The 21,243-nt window shown below is 36.8% G+C and overlaps 1 protein-coding gene across 2 annotated transcripts in view; it reads left to right on the top strand.

The window, feature by feature from the left end:
- The window catches only part of ASCC3 (activating signal cointegrator 1 complex subunit 3), a 382,658-nt gene that overhangs the window by 135,865 nt on the left and 225,550 nt on the right, over positions 1-21,243 (top strand). For both annotated transcript variants that reach the window (XM_004044455.5, XM_055391435.2), the window contains one exon: positions 20,333-20,497. In XM_004044455.5, coding sequence (XP_004044503.4) covers positions 20,333-20,497 — 165 coding nt within the window. The remainder of the gene's footprint in view (positions 1-20,332; positions 20,498-21,243) is intronic.

Raw genomic sequence — 21,243 nt, 5'->3', positions numbered from 1 at the left:
TGGAATAGTTCTTGGCACACAATAAGTTTTCAATAAGTATTAGCTATCTTTTAAGAAAGCTATACAAATAAGCTGCTTTATATCCTGCTTTTTTATTATTTTAAAATATACCATGAACACCTATCTATGTCGATAGATGTATATCTAAAAGAAATTTAATGACATTGACAAAGTGGGTTACTGATTGATGGGAAAAGACTAAAAGGTTACTGATTGATAGAAAAAGGCTAGACACACAAACCTGCCACGTATCCCTCATTTATTAAACTAGGAAATAGAGCACTACTGCTCAATACAGTAGCCACTAGCCATAAATGACTGTTAAAATTAAAATTAAATAAAATTAAAAATTATTTTCCTCATTTGCAATTAGCCTGATTTCAACTATTCAGTAGTTACCAGTGGCTACCAACTTGGATAATGTAGATACACAGAACATTACGGTTATCACAGAAAGTCCTTTCCAACAGTGCAAACATATGCTTAAAGAAAGCATGATGGCAATACAGAACAGGAGCAGAGGGAGTGTATGTGCATGCATCACATTTTCTTGTTGTTGTTTTTTGTTTTTTTTTTGGTTTGGTTTTTTTTTTTGAGACCAAGTCTCACTCTGTCACCCAGGCTGGAGTGCTGTGACACAATTTCAGCTCACTGCAACCTCCACCTTCTGGGTTCAAGCAGTTCTCTGTCTCAGCCTCCCTAGTAGCTGGAATTACAGGAGCCTGCCACCATGCCTAGCTAATTTTCATTTTTATTTTTTTGAGATGGAGTCTCGCTCTGTCACCCAGGCTGGAGTGCAATGGTGCAATCTTGGCTCACTGCAACCTCTGCATCCCAGGTTCAAGCGATTCTCTTGCCTCAGCCTCCTGAGTAGCTGGGATTATAGGCGCGCACCAACATGCTCAGCTAATTTTTGTATTTTTAGTAGAGATGGGTTTTCATCATGTTGATCAGGCTGGTCTCTAACTCCTGACCTTGTGATCCGCCTGCCTCGGCCTCCCAAAGTGCTGGGATTACAGGCGTGAGCCACCGCACCTGGCCCACATTTTCCTTCATTATGAGACACACAGTTGCTTGGTGCTGCCACAGTTCAGAAAAAAGCCAATTGTTACTAAGTCACTCCACTCCCCTTTTATAGAAATTAAGCTTACAGTCTCTTGGCTTTAGCTTAAGGGAATGTTTACAAACGTCATGCTTTCTTGATTCTTGAACCAATTTTGACACAATTCTCAAACATACAGTGAGAATTCTCTGCTTCTAGCTTCCTAGGGTCTTGCAGAATGCTCTCTGCATCATATGAATATTTTATATTTATTTAACTCTTCCTTGGGCGTTTGTTTATAGCATTTCCAAATTTTCCCCATTGGAAAAATCAGAGTGTATATGATTACCTAAAAGTACATACCACAAAATAAATAGTATATAATAGCTAGTAAAAACTCTGTAAGTTGAAAAATGGACATGCCTCCTGAATAAAACATCGAAGACTGCAAAGTGACCCTGTACAACTCCAGGATTTTAACACGTTCAAATTAGTAACTGGAAATACTATTTTTATTAGTTTGTCATTTCATAATTTATCATTATAAAAGTTAATTTTGATGTTATCCTTTGTTATCAAGTTACCTATAGTCTTCACAGAAAATTAGAAAGCAGCTTGACTTCTAGACCTTGTCTCTTTATATTACATATTTAGGCACAGAAATTGTTGTTACTATGTTGATTGTACTTTGCTCTGGAAAATATAGTTGAGTTTTATAACCTACCTATAATAATCAGTAATCTTTACCCCTACTCCTCCATTCTCCTTCCCAGTGCTCTATTTGGTATAAAGAGCTAAAAATAAAATAAAATAAATTTAAGCTACTTGATAAAATATGGAATAAAAAACTAAGGGAAAGTAAAATGATACACGGTGTAGATTTTTATCAACACAAAAGGATTTGTTTCAGCTTCTGGATTTGCTGAAGGTTTGAGCTTCTGCTAAGGATAAGTAAGGACATTCAGGGTAAAATCCTTTATGTAGCTTGATAAAGTACTGTGTATCTTTTTCATATATCAGTTCAGTATGTTAATCATTTAACAATCAGTGTTTAATAAGCTACATAAGCATAAATACAATTTTAAAAATAGTTTAAAAACCCTGCATGATGTTAATGATGATGATGTTAGAAAACACAATTGATCCCTATCTGTCAGGCATTATTTTAAAGATTTGTGAGTATTAATGTGTCTCATATTCATTATAATCCAATGATATGTAGGTACTGTTATCTTCTTATATTGTAGGGAACTGTAGGATTTGTACTAGTAGGTGTATAATAAATATTTGATAAATGCATGACTGAAAGATATTGAATGTGTTTTCATTAAACCTTCATAATATATCAGATATAGTATATTGATAAATGAGGCATGGCTCTAAGAATATAGATTTAAGAATGTTAATAAATTACTATTTATACAAATATAGAATTGAAACCATGTTAATAGGACCACCCACTCTGCTTTCTTGCTTTGGAGGAAATTAAGCCAGGAGACCTCAGTTGTTGCCTTATGGGAGATAAGGGAGTAAAAGGTGGCCTGTTTTGATAGGAGAGGCCGGGGGTGAGGGAGAAGACTGAGGATTGAAGGGGATGGGGAAGTCACAAGACAGGAGCATTATAAAAATCTATGAGTCAAGAATCACCTTATGGCCAAAATCGAAGATCGCCAATTAGAAGCAGCTGCAGTCTGTGGCAATCATGAAGAGGAATGAAAGGGGCAAGTGATAATAGCACCTTCAACTGAAATATCCAGGTTCTCACATTGTGACTGATTAGGCAAACAACTCAACCCATGGATAATGAAGAAAAGCAGGGTGGGATGATGGCCCACCCAAGAGTGGCACAGAGCCAAAGGACTCCCCACCCCCGGCCAAGGGAAGAAGTGAGTTATTGTGTGACCCCACCTGGGAAACCACGCTTCTCCCAGGAAGCAACCTGTGGACCAGGAGATCTCATGAACCCACTCTACCAGAGCCTTGGGTCTGATACACAGAGCTGTGCAGAGTCTTGGCAGAGCAGCCACTCAGGCACACACAGAAACCCAGGACTTTTGCATAGTATGGCCTCGAGATCCCTGGCAAGGTGAGAGAGGTCCACCTGGAGATTCCCCTAGGTAGAGGGCTGAATCCAGGAAGCCAAGCAGCATTGTTCTGCAGGCCTCACTTCCACCACACCTGACAAGATAAGATCCACTGGCTTGGAATTCCAGCCAGCCAATGGCAACAGGCTTGAGTCTACCTGAAACAGGATGGAGTTTCTAGGGTGAGGAGGATGGGGGCTGCCATCTCTGCAGTTTGGTCAACTCAGCCACTCCAGCCTGCCAGCTTTGGAGAGTCCAAATGGTCTAGATGAAGAAAGGTCCCCTCCAAAGCAGCACAGCTGCTTTTCCAGACCATGGCCAGACTGCTTCTTTAAGCAGGACTTGGATGCATTCGCCCTCACTGGGCAGTACCTCCCTGTGGGGGCTTCAGCCACTCCAGCCAGTGTTACACAGACAGGGCTCTGATCTCTCCCTGGGATGGAGCTCCTGCAGTTAGGGGCAGCTGCCATTTCTTGGTTCTGTCAATTCAGCCGTTCCAGCCTCCTGCCTTTGGAGAGTCCAAACAGTCCAAATGTGGAAGGGTACCCCCTAATGCAGCACACCTGGTAAACCAAAAAGCAGCCAGAATGTATCTCTGAGCAAGTCCCAGATTCTGTTCCTCCTGACTGGGTGAGACCTCCCAACAGAGGTCTTCAGCCACCTCCTACAGGCACGTTCAGGCCAACAACAGGTCAGTACCCCCTGCGATGGAGTTTCCAAAGGAAGGAGCAGGGTGCCATCTTTGCTGTTTCATGGTCTTCACTGCTGGTGATACCTCCAGGTATGACTAAAACTGAGCCAACTAGGATCTGGAGCAGACCTCCAGCAAATCACAGCAGTCCTACAGAAGAGTGGCTTGACTGTCACGAGAAAAACAAACAGAAAACAGCAATATCAACATTGACAAAAGGACCCCAAAAACCCCAGTCAGAGATCAGCAACCTCAAAGATTGAAGCTAAATAAGCCCGCAAAGATGAGAAAGAACCAACACAAAAATGCCGAAAACTCAAAAATCCAATGCCTCTTCTCCAAATGACCACAACACCTCTCCAGCAAGGACATAGAACTGGTTTGAGACTGAGATGGCTGAATTAACAGAAGTAGGCTATAACAAACTTCACTGAGCTAAAGGAGCATGTTGTAGCCTAGTGCAAAGAAGCTGAGAATCAAGATAAAACAGTACGAGAGCTGACAGCCAAAATAGCCAGTTTTGAGATAAACATAACCCACCTCATGGAGCTGAATAACACTATGAGAACTTCGCAATGCAATCCACAAGTATCAGTAGCAGAATAGACCAAGCAGAGAAAATCATCTCAGAGCTTGAAGACTGTCTTTCTGAAATAAGACAGGCAGAGAAGAATAGAGAAAAAAAGAATGAAAATAAGTGATCAAAGGCTCTGATAAATATTTGATTAGGTAGAAACTGAACCTACGACTGATTGGGGTACCTAAACGAGATGGGGAGAATGGAACCAAGTTGGAAAACATAATTCAGGATATCATCCAGGAGAACTTCCCCAACCTAAAAAGACAGGCCAACATTCAAATTCTGGAAATGCAGAGAACCCTATTAAGATAATCCATGAGAAGATCAATCCCAAGACACATGATCATCAGATTCTCCAAGGCTGAAATGAAAGAAAAAATGTTAAGAGCAGCCAGAGAGAAAGGCCAAGTCACCTACAAAGGGAAGCCCATCAGACTAACAGCAGACCTCTTAGTAGAAAACCTACAAGCTAGAAGAGATTGTGCACCAGTATGCAACATTATTAAACAAAAGAATTTCCAACCCATAATTTCCTATCTGGCCAAACTAAGCTTCATAAGCAAAGGAGAAAGAAGAACCTTTTCAGAGAAGCAAATGCTGAGGGAATTCATCACTACCAGGCCTGCCTTGCAAGAACTCCTGAAGAAAGCAGTAAATTTGGAAAGGAAAAACTATTACCAGTCACTACAAAAACACATTGAATTAAACAGAGCAGTGACACTGTGAAGCAACCACATAACTAGCCAATATCATGATGACAGGATCAAATTAATGTGTAACAATATTGATGTTACATGTAAATGGGCTAAAAGCCCCAATTAAAAGACACTGAATGACAAGCTGGATAAAGAGCCAAGATCCATCAGTCTGCTGTTTTGAAGAGACCCATATCACAGGCAAAGACACACATAAACTCAAAATAAAGGAGTGGAGCAAATGGAACACAGAAAAAAGCAGGGGTTGCCATCCTAGTTTCTGACAATGCAGATTTTAAACCAACAAAGATAAAAAAAGACAAGGAAGGGTGCAATTCAACAAGAATTGCTGACTAACCCAAATATATGTCCAATACGAGCACCCAGATTCATAAAGCAGGTTGTTAGAGACCTACAGAGAGACTTAGATTCACACACAGTAATAGTGGGAGACTTTAAAATCTCACTGACAATTTTAGACAGATCACTGAGACTGAAAATTACAAAGATATTCATGACCTGCCCCCAGGTTTGGATCAAGTGGACCAGATAGATATCTACAGAACTCTCCACCCAAAAATCAACAGAATATACATTTCTCTCATTGCTGCATGGCACTTACTCTAAAATTGATCACATAATCGGAAGTAAAACACTCTTCAACAAATGTGTAAAAACTGAAATCATAATCAACAGTCTTTCAGACCACAGTGCAATCAAATTAGAACTCAAGATTAAGAAATTCAGTCAAAACCACACAACTACATGGAAATTAAACAACTTGATCCTGAATGAATCTTAGTTAAATAATGAAATTAAGGCAGAAATCAAGAAGTTCTTTCAAAATTATGAGAACAAAGAGACAGTGTACCAGAATCTCTGGGATACAGTGAAAGCAGTATTAAGAGGGAAATTTATGGTACTAAATGCTCACACCAGAAAGTTAGAAATACCTCCGATTAACAGCCTAATATGTCAACTAAAAGAACAAGAGAACCAAAAGCAAACAACCCCCAAAGCTAGCAGAAAACGGGAGATAACCAAGATCAGAGCTGACTGAAGGATATAGAGACATGAATAACCCTTCAAAAAATCAATGAATCCAGGAGCTGTTTTTTTAAAAAAATTAACAAAATTGTTAGACCACTAGCTAGACTAATAAAGAAGAAAAAAGAATCAAACACAATCAGAAATGATAAGGGATATGTCACCACTGACCCCACAGAAATACAACCAACCACCACAGAATACTATAAACACCTCTATGAGCATAAACTAGAAAATCTAGAAGAAGCAGATAAGTTCCTGCATACATATACCTTCCCAAAACTAGATCAGGAAGAAATTGAATCCCTGAATAGACCAATAGTGAGTTCTGAAATACAGGTGGTAATACATAGCCTACCAACCAAAAAAAGTCCAGGACCAGATGGATTCACAGGTGAATTCTACCAGAGGTACAAAGAGCTGATACCATTTCTACTGAAACTATTTCAAAAAATTTAAAGGAGGGACTCCTCCCTAACTCATTTTGTGAGGCCAGCATCATCCTGATGCCAAAACCTGGAAGATCCAACAACAAAAAACAAAAGATGAGGCCAACATTCCTTGATGAGCTTCAGTGCAAAAATCCTCAATAAAATACTGGCAAACAAAATCCAGCAGCACAACAAAAAGCTTGTTGATTATGATCAAGTTGGCTTCATATCAGGATGCAAGGCTGGTTCAACATATGCAAATGAATAAATGTGATTCATTGTATAAACCGAACTAAAGACAAAAACCACATGAATATCTCAATAGATGCAGAAAAGCCTATGATAAAAATTCAACATTGCTTCCTATTATAATCTCTCAATAAACTCTGTATTGAAGGAACATACCTCAAAATAATAAGAACCATATATGACAAACCCATGGCCAATATCATACTGAATTGGCAAAAGCTGGAAGCATTCCCCTTGAAAACCAGCACAAGACAAGGATGCCCTCTCTCACCTCTCCTATTCAGCATAATATTGGAAGTTTTCACCGGGGCAATCAGGCAAGATAATGAAATAAAGGGTATTCATATAGGAAGAGAGGAAGTGAAATTATCTTTGTTTGCACATGACATGATCCTTTATCTAGAAAACCCCATTGTCTCATTCCAAAAGCTTCTTAAGCTGATAAGCAACTTTAGCAATATCTCAGGATAAAAAACCAATGTGCAAAAATTGCTAGCATTGACATTCTTCACAGAATTAGAAATAAAAACTATTTTAAAATTCATATGGAACAAAAAAGAAGTCCAAATAGCCAAGACACTCCAAAGCAAAAAGAACAAAGCTGGAGGCATCGTGCTACCTGACTTCAAACTGTACTACAAAGCTACAGCAACCAAAACAGCATGGTACTGATGGAAGAACAGAGACATAGAACAGTGGAACAGAACAGAAAACTCAGAAATAAGACTGCACTCCTACAACCATCTGATCTTCAAAAACCAGACAAAACCAAGCAGTGGGGAAAGGATTCCCTATTTAATAAATGGTGGTGAGAGAACTGGCTAGCCATATGCAGAAAATTGAAACTGGACCTCTTCCTTACACAAGTGCAAAAATTAACTCAAGATGGATTAAAGACTTAAATGTAAAACCCCAAACTACAAAACCCTAGAAGAAAATCTAGACAGTACCGCTGAGGACATAGGCACAGGCAAATATTTCATGACAAAAATGCCAAAAGCAATTGCAACAAAAGCAAAAATTGACAAATGGTATCTAATTAAACTAAAGAGCTTCTGCACAGCAAAATATTTTTGGAGTGAATGGACAACCTACAGAATGGGAGAAAACTTTCTCAATCTATCCATCTGACAAAGGTCTTATATTCAGCATCTACAAGGAACTCAAACAAATTTACAAGAAAAAAAACCTTATTAAAAAGTGGGCAAAGGACATGAACAGACACTTCTCCAGAGAAGACATACATGCAGCCAACAAACATGAAAGACAGCTCAACATCACTGATCATTAGATAAATGCAAATTAAAACCACAATGAGATACCATCTCATGCCTGTCAGAATGGCTGTTACTAAAAAGTCAGTAAACAACAGATGCTGGTGAGATTGTTGAGAAAAAATGCTTTTACACTGTTGGTGGAAGTGTATATTAGTTTAACCATTGTGGGAGATAGTGTGGTGATTCCTCAAAGACCTAGAGCAGTAATACCATTTGAGCCAGCAATCCCATTACTGGGTATATAACAAAAGGAATATAACTCATTCTGTTACAAAGATACATGTACATGTATGTTCACTGTATCACTGTTCACAATAGCAAAGATATGGAATCAACCTAAATGCCCATCAATGATAGACTGGATAAAGAAAATGTGGTATCTGTACACCATGGAATACTGTGCAGCCATAAAAAGGAATGAGATCATACCCTTTGCAGGGACATGGATGGAGTTGGAAGCCACTATCCTCAGTGACCTAATGCAGGAACAGAAAACCAAACACCACCTATTCTCACTTATAAGTCAGAGCTGAATGATTAGAACACATAGACACAGGTAGGGGAACAACACACACTGGGGCCTGTTGGGGGTGAGGGAGGGAGAGCATCAAGAGGAATAGCTAAGGGATGCTGGGCTTAATATGTAAGGTGATGGGATGATCTGCACAGCAAACCACCATGGCACACGTTTTCTTATGTAATAAACCTGTACATCTTGCACATGTACCCCTGTACTTAAAAAAAAAAAAACTATGAGTCCTGATCATAGAATGTTCAATTTATATTTATTCCCTACCCACCCCCACTGCCCCCCCCGCCGCCCCGTTTTTTTAAATAGACGGAGTCTCACTCTGTTGCCCAGGCTGGAGTGCAGTGGCACAATCTCAGCTCACTGCATCCTCCACCTCTCGGGTTCAAGCAATTCTCCTGCCTCAACTTTCCGAGTAGCTGGGACTACAGGCCCACGCCACTACCCAGGCTAAGTTTTTGTATTTTAGTAGAGTTGGGGTTTCACTGTATTGCCCAGGCTGGTCTTGAAGTCCTGAGCTCAAGCAGTCTGCCTGCCTCAGCCTCCCAAAGTCCTAGGATTACAGGTGTGATCCACTGTGCCTGGCCTCATTCCTCTTTTAATGATACCTTGAAATACAGTTTAGGTCTTCCTGAAAAAATGAGGATCCAGGCCACTTAGTTTAGCTTAGATCCAAGGGGAGCCATTAAGATCCCACCCTTCCTTAACAACATTCATTCTCAGGGAAATGATATCTGGACACAGGAAGTATCATCTCATTAGGCCAAGGGCTGGACAGTGGAGGTACTAGTGCCTTTGTGCAAGATGTAGTAAATGTGCTTCTTTGCTTTTATACACATTTAGAGTTTTCAATGTGGTTAAGTGTATATAAGCAGATTAGGGAGGAGAACATTTCTCTAAGTCACAAATCCTACTATGTGACAATGTCTTAAAAGGAACTTTTTTTTTTTTTGAAATGGAGTTTTACTCTTGTTGCCCAGGCTGGAGTGCAGTGGCAAGATCTCGGCTCACTGAAACCTCCGCCTCCCTGGTTCAAGCGATTATCCTGCCTCAGCTTCCTGAGTAGCTGGGATTACAGGCATGCGCCACCACACCCAGCTAATTTTGTATTTTTAGTAGAGATGGAGTTTCACCATGTTGGCCAGGATGGTCTCGATCTCCTGACCTCGTGATCCGCCTGCCTCGGCCTCTCAGGAAAAGGAACTTTTTAAACCTACATAGCTACATAGTAGAGCTTACATTATATATTATTAAATGTAAATATACTTTGTTCTGTTTTCCTCATTAGACAAGAATAGTTATCACCAATATTGTGGTATCGATAATTATTACCTGAAAGAAGTATAATTTATCAACAGTTACTGGAGTATGTTCCATGTGTCAGACCACTTCCAGGCATTGTGGATACAGCAGTCAAGAGAGTTACTGTTCCTCCCTTTGTTGTACTTGTGGGTGTATTGAGGGAGCAAGCAATATAGTGTAGTCACTGCTAAAATTGAAAATATGGGTATGGAGATGCCACAGAAGCATATAAAAAGGAAATATTACTAGGGTATATGGTTTGAGAAAAGCCATCTAAATATGTAAGCTCAGGAGCTGAAGGGTGTAGAGAAACATTTTTATACGTAGTTTTATTTTACTTTAATAAAAATTGTATCATACTTTGTGTGTGTGTTTATATAAAATGCATAATACTTTGTCTTTTTTACTTAATTTTGTGTATGTATGTAGAGATCTTATTGTCTTCAGAAGAACCTTATGAATGTTCATTTGTGTCTGTGCCTTTTTCTAGGATGGAATTATGAAAGCAAGATTGCTGAATGTAGGGTTTGTGCATTTTAAATTTGATAAACGTTGCCAAATTTACCATCTAAAATGGCTCTATTTTGATGCTTAATATCTCTATTAAAAGGAGAATTTATGCAAATTGATAATAGAAATTTTACTGAATGAACTCTTCACATAAGGGAAAAATGCAAAGTTTCAAAAAAAAAATAAGATGTTAAACATCACTAGCAATCAAACAAATGCTTATTAAAGTACGAAGCTGTTTTCTCATAATAAACTAGTAGTTAAAGATAATAAAAGTACCCCATGCAGGGAAACTTACAGTGTAACTTCAGCTCTCAACCTTGCAGATAGTGTTGTAAAATCATTTTGGCAAGTGATTTCCTTAAATGAAATCGGGGTAATATGGTGAGAAAGAGTTGAAAAGAAAATGGATATTGGAGTCTTAGTGTCCAAGAAATTCATCTTAAGTTGTAATATCAGATCACTCAGGGAATATTTTCCTATTATATACACTAATATTTTGCCCTTTCTATCATGCTCCTACCCTTACTGAGAATTATATGTCATTAAAATTAAAAAGGATGCCTTTTAGCAGCACTTTCCTCCTTAATATATAACATACAATGTTTTTATTGATTTTAGGTCGTTTAAAGTAGAGTTTTTATACCCTGCTCTATGGTTTTATTCTAATTAGGATTGGAAATGATGGTTTTGGTATCAATCAATGTGTTCTCAGAAATAGAGATATATTATCTACAAGAAGTAAAAGGTGATATTCTGTTACATCATTTCTAGCATCAACCAGTTTTGCAGAGTAGCTTAGTTTGTTTTGTTACATAAGTATATTTTGTAATTAAGCCAGTGTAGACACTTTGGGCTACTACCTTGATTATGATTTTATTCTTTCCCTGATGTGGCACCTAGTGGTTTCCCTGATGTGTCTTAACCAGTTAATTGCCCAAAATAGTGGTAGTAGTGATGGTGGTACAGGACTGGGGATAGGGACAGCAATAATAATAGCAGACACTTACATAAGCTTAGTATGTGCTTTGTGCTATAATCTTTTTTATATGAAATAATTCCCATAATCACAACAAACCTAAAAGGTAAGTACCGTTTTAATCTCCATTTTACAGATGAGAAAATTGAAGCAGGGAGAGTTTAAGTTGCCCAAGGTCACACTGCTGTAAGTACCATGGCAGGTACTCAAACTACTCAGTCTGATGTTATAGTCTTTTTATAATAATTACATCACATTACTGTAGTTAATAAAAAGGACTTCAGGTTTTGTGCTTGTGAGTCTTGTTGAAATATCTGATATTTATGTCATATCAAAAGCTCATTTTAATAAATTAGTTATATTTAAGGAAGATAATATAAATACATAGTACCTATTTAATCTTCAGTCAGTGTTTTCCAATATGCATCAAATAATGAAAATCCCCTTCATAATTATCACATGGTGGTAAAAAATTCTTCTCCCGCTACCCAGAGGCTCTGCTTTACTTAATGGTGGTTACAAAAGCTTCCTTGCCCCCACTTACCACTCCTAGGCCCAAATAAACAGAACAAGAAAAATGAGAATTATTTCTCTGGGGATTACTAATTTGCATCAAATTGGACAACTCCCTCTGACAACATCATTGTAGCTCCTACAAGAACTATCATAAGACAGGGCACAGTGTCCTTTGTCCCATTTGTGTAAAATATTTGAGAGCATATATATATTTTGTTTGTTTTTAAAGGGATATATATAGTAAGCAATGGTTATGTTTTAGGGGAGAAGAACAAGCTAGTGGAGAGGAGATGGGAGAGTCTCTGTGATTTGAATGCTTTACAAACTCATGCATTTTCTAATTTAAGAAATAATTAACGAACAAAATTGCTTTCAAGAGGTTGAGTTTTAATGCTGAACTTTTGGATTTTGTCTGAAGGAACTATAAGTAATTGTCTCATGAGGTTGCTGTTGCATTTATTCTGAAAGTATTGTTCTCTTAGTTCGTTTATTGTTGCTGTAACAGAATACCTTAGACAGGGTAGTTTATAAAGAAAAGGTATTTATTTGGCTCATAATTCTGGTGGCTGGAAAGTTCAAGATTGGGCATCGGTGTCTGATGAGGGCCTCAGGCTGCTTCAGCTAAGTGGCAGAAAGCAAAAGGGGAGCCAGTGCAGGGGTTTGTTGGTGGGTAGGTTCCAGGCTCTTTTTGACTGCCAGTTCTTCTGGGAACTAATAGAGTGAAAATCCACTCACCCCCAAAGGAGGGCATTAATTTATTCATAAGGGATCTGACGTCATGACCCAAACAGCACCCACGAGGCCCCACCTACCAATATTGCCACATTGGGGAACAAATTTCACTGAACAAGATGGTCACTGAGTGAACATACTGTGTCATTCAGTCTCCAGAATAGTGTTCTATAGAAGAAACCACTCTTAAAGTTTGATGCCAGAATAACACTTTTATTGAGGTTCTCTTTTGTCTCTATTTGAAGCTATGTGCCAGTTTTTCTTTCTCAATATAGTGTCAAAAGCTTAGAGCAAGGTTTTGTATATAATCACATATTATGTATACTTTCATCATATTTGCTTTTCTCATTTATCACTTTACTAAACCTTATTTTTAGTGTATGTGAACTTCTATTAAGCCACTTCAAAACCAATAGCAAATAATTGTTCCTTGATCTTTTTTCTAATGTTGTTAGTTTTCCAATGTTGTTAAATTGTAGGAAATGGAAGGGAAATGGAGGGGGAAATACAGAAAATATATAATTTCACTTGGCTCTAACACTACACTACTGGTGCTATATTAGTAATGTGGACCTTGAGGTATAGGTTGTGGCAGTGGCAGTTACTCGAATTGGGACAGCTGTACCACATAGATGACCATTGCATTTCATAACATTGTGTGAGAGAGAGTTTGGACCACATTTCTCCTCTGTTTTGCTATATTTTCTCAAAGTATAACTTCTAGTTATCTTTGTATTCTAACCATAGACACACATCTAAGGACATTGAATGAGTGAGTTAGTCACAGGTTTCTATCAGGAAGCTCTTGGATAAACATAAATTGTGGTTAAGTTTATAGATGTACCCATGTTCTTTGTTCTTTTTCCAATTAAAAGAGAAATGATTTAAATAATTGAAATGGGTAAACAATAAGGAACTACAAAAACATCTATTTCTTAATTAACGGTCATTTTCAGTAGCCTTTATCTTACTGTAATTTGTTGATAAGGTTTTATATTCCCCCTTTCCTCTGTCTGCCTTTCCCAAAAGTACACCCCAAACAAACTTTTGACTACTTATTCTTGAATAAATGTAATCTCTTAATATTGACTGACTGGAATTAGTTTGAAGAGATAAAATTTTTATTATTTTGAGTCTTTTTTGTGGAGAACTGCAGAATACATTTATTTAGTTCATCACATTTAAGGTGTAGTAGTGTGGTATTGCAATACATCTTCTTTTTTTTTTTGTTTTGAGACGGAGTCTCGCTTTGTTGCCCAGGCTGGAGTGCAATGGCGTGATCTCCACTCACTGCAACCCCCACCTCCCAGGTTCAAGTGATTCTCCTGCCTCAGCCTCCCAAGTAGTTGGGATTACAGGCGCCTACCACCATGCCTGGCTAATTTTTGTATTTTTAGTAGAAATGGGGTTTGCCCTGTTGGTCAGGCTGTTCTCGAACTCCTGACCTCCGGTTATCTGCCCGCCTTGGCCTCCCAAAGTGCTGGGATTACAGGCATGAGCCACCACACCCGACCTGCAGTATGACATTTTAAAGTGTTTCTTTTTAGTAAAAGATTGATCCTCAAACTGGGTTTTACAAATGTAGCAGGTAAGAGGTAGTGACTGTCAAATGTTCAAAGTTGTGTTTTGTTTTGGTTTGGTTTGGTTTTGCTTTCAAAGGGCACACAAACCAGTCCGATTTGAAAAACACAACTTTACAATAAATGAAGGAAACCTGTTCTCTATGAATATCCCAATTGTAATGATTAGGTCTCACCACAGGACAAGTTGCTACCACAAATTAGTCACATGTGAACAGCGAACTGTCTTTATGAACATGAAGAGGCATTCTAAGTTGTAGCAGACGCCTGCTCTACGAGACATTAATGGAGTAAAATCCTGGAGTATTACAGATAAGCAGTTAGAGGGATGAACAAGGGCTTTATGGTTTGTATAAACAGAAATATAAACAATTTTGTATTTTTCTCAATTATATGTAATTAGTTAAGGTTTCAGGGTAACCAAAAGTATTGTGTACCTTTTTTTACAAGCTTATGCTAATGAGGCTAGACTTCAGTATGTATATTCTGAGATTGATGAAAAATGTCTTAACACAAAGAACTGTAAAGAGAATGAACTGCAAAAAGAATTGTGTTTCAGATGTAAACACACAGTCTAGAAAGTATTTTTTTACATGTTCAGTTTTGAATAGGAGAACGTCTCTCCCCAATTCCCAGCATTTCCTGCTCTGTTCCTTCAAAAGCTTTAGAATTTCTTCTTGAATTATCCTTTTTTTTGTAAATGTCAATTTGAAATTTTAGCTAAAAATAGTATCATTTATTTTTCCTAATATGAAAATACCGAGATACATTTCAGGTGACACTCTTTGTGCTTTAGCTTTATTATATTATACTTTTAAAAAACAATATGCTGTGAGAATACTTTTGTACTTGAATACATTTTTATTTTGTAATTGAAAGCCACCATCCTTGACATAAATATAACTTGATATTTGAGACTATGCTTTATGTGTGTGAGTGTGCATTCGTGCATGTGAATTGATGGGAGAGAAGGGAACATAAAAAATGTTGCAGAGGAAGTGGGTGGAACTAACTGATTTGTTGTAGAGTCCCAAGGGGCAGGTATAATCTGCAAGCTGTCAGAGTCCATTATGGGGACTGTTGCCATCAATCAGAACTGACATTTGTATATCAGAGGTTAGTATAACTAATTATATGTATGTTTATGGAATGTAAACCATGTGACATTTTAGATTTAATCTTTAAATTAAAACATTCGTATAATTTATAAGCTTATCGGTTGACTGAGTATGTGATTATGTATTTTAGAAAGGAAGACAGTATTTCTTAAATCTTGCAAGCTGTTGCCTGGTCTACACCTATAGTGTTAGAATGTGATTTGTAACAATTCCAGGCTATTTTCACCACAGAAGATGTACTAGGCAAGCATTCTTGAAGGTTGCTCTTTAGCTTCATTAATAGATTCCTAACATTTTTCAACTAAATGTACCATATTTTATCAATTGTAAGACACATTTTGAAAATATACTTGGTAGTGGCATTTGTTTTGTTTTGTTTTGTTTTCAGAGATGGAGTCTTGCCCTGTCTCCCAGGCTGGAGTGCAGTGGCATGATCACAGCTCAGCGCAGCCTGGAACTCCTGGGCTCAAGCAATCCTCCCACTTCAGCCACCTGTAAGACTACAGGCGTGTGCAACCACATCCAGTTAATTTTTTTTTTTCTGGAGGCGAGGTCTCACCATACTGCACAGGCTGATGTCAAACTCCTGACCTCAAGTCATCTTCCCACTTTGGCCTCCCAAAGTGCTGGGATTGCAGGTGTGAGCCACTGCACACAGCCCAGTGGTATTTTTTCACCTTCTTAGTGACAATAAAATATGGTATAGCTGGAATCAATGGCTCCTGAGATTTGATGATATATAATATACTATTGGATTTTAGTGGCTATGTTTTGATATTTTATCATTCTGGTTTTAAAAAAGTCACATATGTGATTACACAGTTCGCTCCCGGTTTTCTACAGTCTAAGTACTAAAAATTTCAAAATCAATTTTAAATGTTATAAAGACAAGAAAGTATACTTTTATCTTTAAAATTTATGTATTCCTTTTGATTCAAAACTTTAAATCTACTTTTTAGCCATATGCTTCAAAGAAACAAACTGTTCCAATAGTCAAAATGATAAATTATTTAAAATTCAATATGATATCAATATGACTTGTATAACTTCTCATCAGATATAACAAGATGAGTTAAACATACAGCAGGCTACTTTTATGCATCACATACATTTTTGTGTCTTAAGCCAGATATGTATTCTCAATAGTAAAAAATAAAACCTTAGGACTCCATTTTATGTGTAATGAAACAATTAAAATTGGAAGGTTTTAAGGATTGAGGTGCATCGTTACCTAGCTAGTTGTTCTTCACTAAAGAAAAATTGAAGCATAGCTTCCAATACACATTTGCTTTGTCAGATCTTTGTTCGAGATCTTCTTCTAGAAGTTTGTTCAAGAAGTTGAAATCTTTCCATAAAATGCCTTCTCTGTTCACACACACATTCTCTCTGCCTTCTTTCTCTGTTCACACACATATTCTCTCTCCCTCCTTATCTCTTTCTCTTCCTCTTAATTTCTCTAGTCCTCTCCCTCTCTTATTTACCCCCTCACACTAGCTCCTTCATTCTAAAATAATGGCTATTTTGATTTTGATTTACTTTTTGCTCTTGTTGTTAAAGTACCAGTCTTTCAGTGAGATTGTTCAGACATCCATAGTTGTATTATCAGCCTTCCCTGATTTGTCTTAGTCATAAATATATCATGGGCAAACTTTGTCAAAAGTTTCAGTATATACAGAAAACTATGTATATACTGTGTCTAGTGCTTTCTCTTCACTGCCTTCTTGTTGACTTTATCCGATGTGAAAATGAGGTTGAATTGGCATGACTTTTTCTGATGTATTCATGCTATCACCAAGTGCGCTTTCTTCCCTAAATGCTAACATATGCCCCCATAAACATGGAATATGAGATTAATCATAGGCCATCCGCAGCTATGGATGCTTTCATTTTTGGGAAGAGACTCCTTGGCAAAGGAGAGAGTGGGAAAGGAGAAGGTAAAAAGTGATTATACTTAATATTATGAATTTTTTTCCATGCTGTTGCACATAGTTTAATAGTTTATTTATTTTTATTGTATAGTATGTATTTTATCCCACTGTATAAATATATTACTTATTATTTATCCATGTTATTGTTGATGGACATTTGGTTTGTTTTTGATTTTGGAGTATTATAAATTATACAGCAATAAAAATTCTTATACATGTCTTTGGGTGCACATATATGTGTGTTTCTGTTGGGTATATAGTATATTAGGAAATGGAATTGCTGGGTCACAACGCATGCATATTTCAGCTTTACTAGATGTTACCAAGCAGTTTTTCAAAGTGGTTGTATAAGTTTATATTCCACCGTTACTTTAGGAGAGTTCTAGTTGCTCTACATCCCCTGTAAACATATCCTCTGTTATTTTCTATCATTCATTCTAACTTTTATGGTAGTTGTATAGTGATGTCACTTCTCTCTGTCTGTCTATCTGTCTCTCACTCTCTCTCTATCATTCCCCCCTTCTTTTTTGTGTTTTTTTATTAAATATGAAAAAATATATATTCATTATTTTCAATTAATTGTTTGGCTCATGTGTTAACTGCATATTAAGCCCTATAGCATAATTATATACTGTAGTTACATTTATATGTGCACCTTAATGTTTATTCCCAAGCTCACATATTGCATTTGTTATGTCTACTTAGACAATTTGATTGTTACTTTTGACACATAGAGAATAATGTTATATTTGCAGATGTTTATCTTTAGGGAAGAAAAAGTTATTTTTAGACTTTCTTTGACTTACAGTCAAATAGAAGAGATACATTGTGTTTTGGCAAATGTGTAAGCCACACTCTTAAGCAGGTATAGAAAATTTTTTTCTCCTTAGAATGATCCCTACTGCCACTTTTCTGTCTGGCCCTCCTCCCCCTCCAAACCACTATTTTGATTTATTTCTCTTCATTCTGGCTCAGTTCTTTGTGAAGCCACGTTAATAACATTAATCATTTTTAATCTTTGTCTCTAATAACTATTTGTAGAGTAGAAATATGAGTAAAACATATTTAGACCCCTTTTTTGTTGTTGTTGTTGTTGTTGTTACAAACCCAGAACCGAAAGTTCAGATCCATAGCTCCATAGCTCTGGGATCTAACGCTGGAGCTGGTCATCTGCCTGTAATTGCTGCCTGGCTGATACAGTAAAAGTTCCTTCTTGAATCTTTGCATTTTCTGTTTCTCAAGAAGCATTAGATTAATTCAATCTAGTAATTTGTGGGGGAAAAAAGAACCAAATGTAAAATGCACAAACTCATTCCTCTCGGAGGCTTTATTACACGAGAGATTTTATGATCTCTCTCATAATTCTTTAGTTCAAAATTCAAAAAATTCCTTTTGGGACAAGTCTGTGAATACGTGGATTTGGGCGTTACGTTCTTCATTCAGTGAAGCACTACCTCTGGTATGTTTGATATAGGGCTTGTTGTAGTATTCAGTTAGTAGATTATGCAAATCATTAAAAGTTTAGATTAAAATTTTTACTGTGTTTTTCTCTTCTCTTTCCCTCCTCAAGGAGGAATACACTTTACCTAGGATAAACAATAATGGAGTAGTCATTAAACAATTGTAGAAAACTAAATAGTGTAATTTTACTATATACAGCTGTAAGGAAAGTTTTTAATAATAACATTTAAGATGAATTGGTTCTGGCAAGTCTTAGGTCCTTTGGTTTTGCTGTCAAATTAATGAGCATTTAAAAATTAAATACACCAAATGTTTGGCATAATCGTGGTTTATAAGCATCTCAACTATGCCATTTTCCCAGTGGACAGGCTAAAGTTGGAATAGTTTAGAATACTGATTTTTATACTGCCAAGGGATTAAGTACATGTACTGAGAGAAATTTAAGTTGACAGTAAAAGTATTGACAGTTAACCCAGGCCCTAATGCAAGAGCAGATGGAAATGTCTTGCATGAGTTCCAAATCATTAAGCAAATGTGACACTTTATTTTCTAGCCATTTTAGTTCAGGGAACTGAAGTAGTAAAATAGTATTATAAATGAAGCCACTTCTTACTGTGCTGAAATTAAAGCATAGAAAACAAAATACTAGAAAGGATTTTAAGATTTGGTGGTACAGGTTGAGCATCTCTAATTTGAAAATCTGAAATCCAAAATGCTTCAGAATCTAGAACTTTCTGAGTGCTGACATGATGCTCCAAGAAGATACTCACTGGAGCATTTGGATTTTGGATTTTCAAATTAGGGATGCTTTCTGATATCTGAAAATTTTGATTTTATAATTTGTTACCACATTTTTTTCTCTGCAAATTAATAAGAAAGGGCTGGCATACTGTTCTAAGTTGGTGGTGAGGTAGATGGCCACGTTTGTATTTATTATTGTAATTTAATAATCTACTTTGTACCTCTCCTAATATTTACTAATAACAAGCTAGTTTTATATTTTAATGTGCCATTAATTTAAAATTTAGGAGAATTATGGTGTCTTTTTGTTTTACAACATATGGGCATGTTTTTCAATGAAAAGCATTGTTAGTAAGTGATCTCTGGGTATATTTATGATACTATATCTTGGGTTATTTTTAATCTGTCATCCAAAGTAGATTATCGGTAGAGTGAATTGTTGATTTTTCTTTCTTTCCTTTTAATGCTGTCATCATTTTTTAGTACCTTTTCAAATAAAGACCATTATCAGTATATGCTACTTTAAAAAATAGTGTTCTTACTGTTTTTTTTTTTTACATTGTAAGATACTTTTTAAAAAAACGTGTGTATTTTGTACACTTTGCCCTACAATTCACTGGCAAATTACCTTCAGTGAGCTTAAACTGCCTAGTATCACAGCTTAAAAAGAGTTCTTCTTGAAATGACTATTGTCTATAGTAAATTAGGTGTAATTCTAGGCTATTCTAAACACTTTTTATTTGATTTATATAGAGGTGGCCAAAATATTTCTGAGTATCACAGTTCAATGTTAAATAACCTATGTAACTTTCCCTTTTTAAAATGTGTCTTATCTTATAGATGCTTGTGACCACACCAGAAAAATGGGATGTAGTGACAAGAAAGAGTGTTGGGGATGTAGCTCTTTCCCAGATTGTAAAGCTCCTTATTCTTGATGAAGTTCATTTGCTGCATGAAGATAGAGGACCAGTATTAGAAAGCATAGTTGCCCGTACTTTACGGCAGGTAAGAGGAAGTTATGTATAAGCTTATTTTGAAGGGATAAATATGTTTTTCAACTTAAAATGTAGCATTTTCACTGTAGACCTGTGTTACAAAGCTAAATCTAATACCGACATAATCTTCATATTTTTAAAAGGGGGAATGTACCTGTTGTCCCTAGTTTTAGACCTCACTGGCTATTCATAAATAGCCCAAACCAAAATTGGTAAATTCCTAATGCCAAGAGTCTTAAGATATTTTCTGTTAACCATTCTTTTCATTAAATGAAAAGACAGGATATCTTAGAATATTCATGAGTTTTTAACTGATGTTTTCTGGTAGATTGTACATATATAGAAAATAGATGAACACTTATTTTTTGACCTAATCAAGAACTCTAGTTTCTTGATTCCTCGTTTATTGTCTTTTATTCATATTCTCTTGCCTTTATTTTCTTCTGAAATAGCTAAGATTCCATGACTAATCACTTATCTTCTTAATAACTTTAACTTACTTATCCCCTGAGCACCTGACAAAATTAGAACAGTGAATCAATTGAGCCATGTCTGTACTTCCAGCCAGTTTGCCGATTACTAGTGGGAAAGATTGCTAGAGATGCTGACTAGTATCAGTAGACCTTCATAGACTGTGATTTAGAGTAGACATTCCTAGACTACATTTACATGGATCCTTGGCATTACCCTGTAACTTCTAAGCAGCTTTTCTTCTGTGTCCCTAATGCGACCCTTTTCAAGCTTCACCAGTTTCCT

Source organism: Gorilla gorilla, chromosome 5, assembly GCF_029281585.2.
Source record: "Gorilla gorilla gorilla isolate KB3781 chromosome 5, NHGRI_mGorGor1-v2.1_pri, whole genome shotgun sequence".
Classification (NCBI taxonomy): Eukaryota; Metazoa; Chordata; class Mammalia; order Primates; family Hominidae; genus Gorilla; species Gorilla gorilla.
The sequence above is the reverse complement of the archived record's forward strand: the minus strand, read 5'-3'. Positions and strand labels throughout refer to the sequence as shown.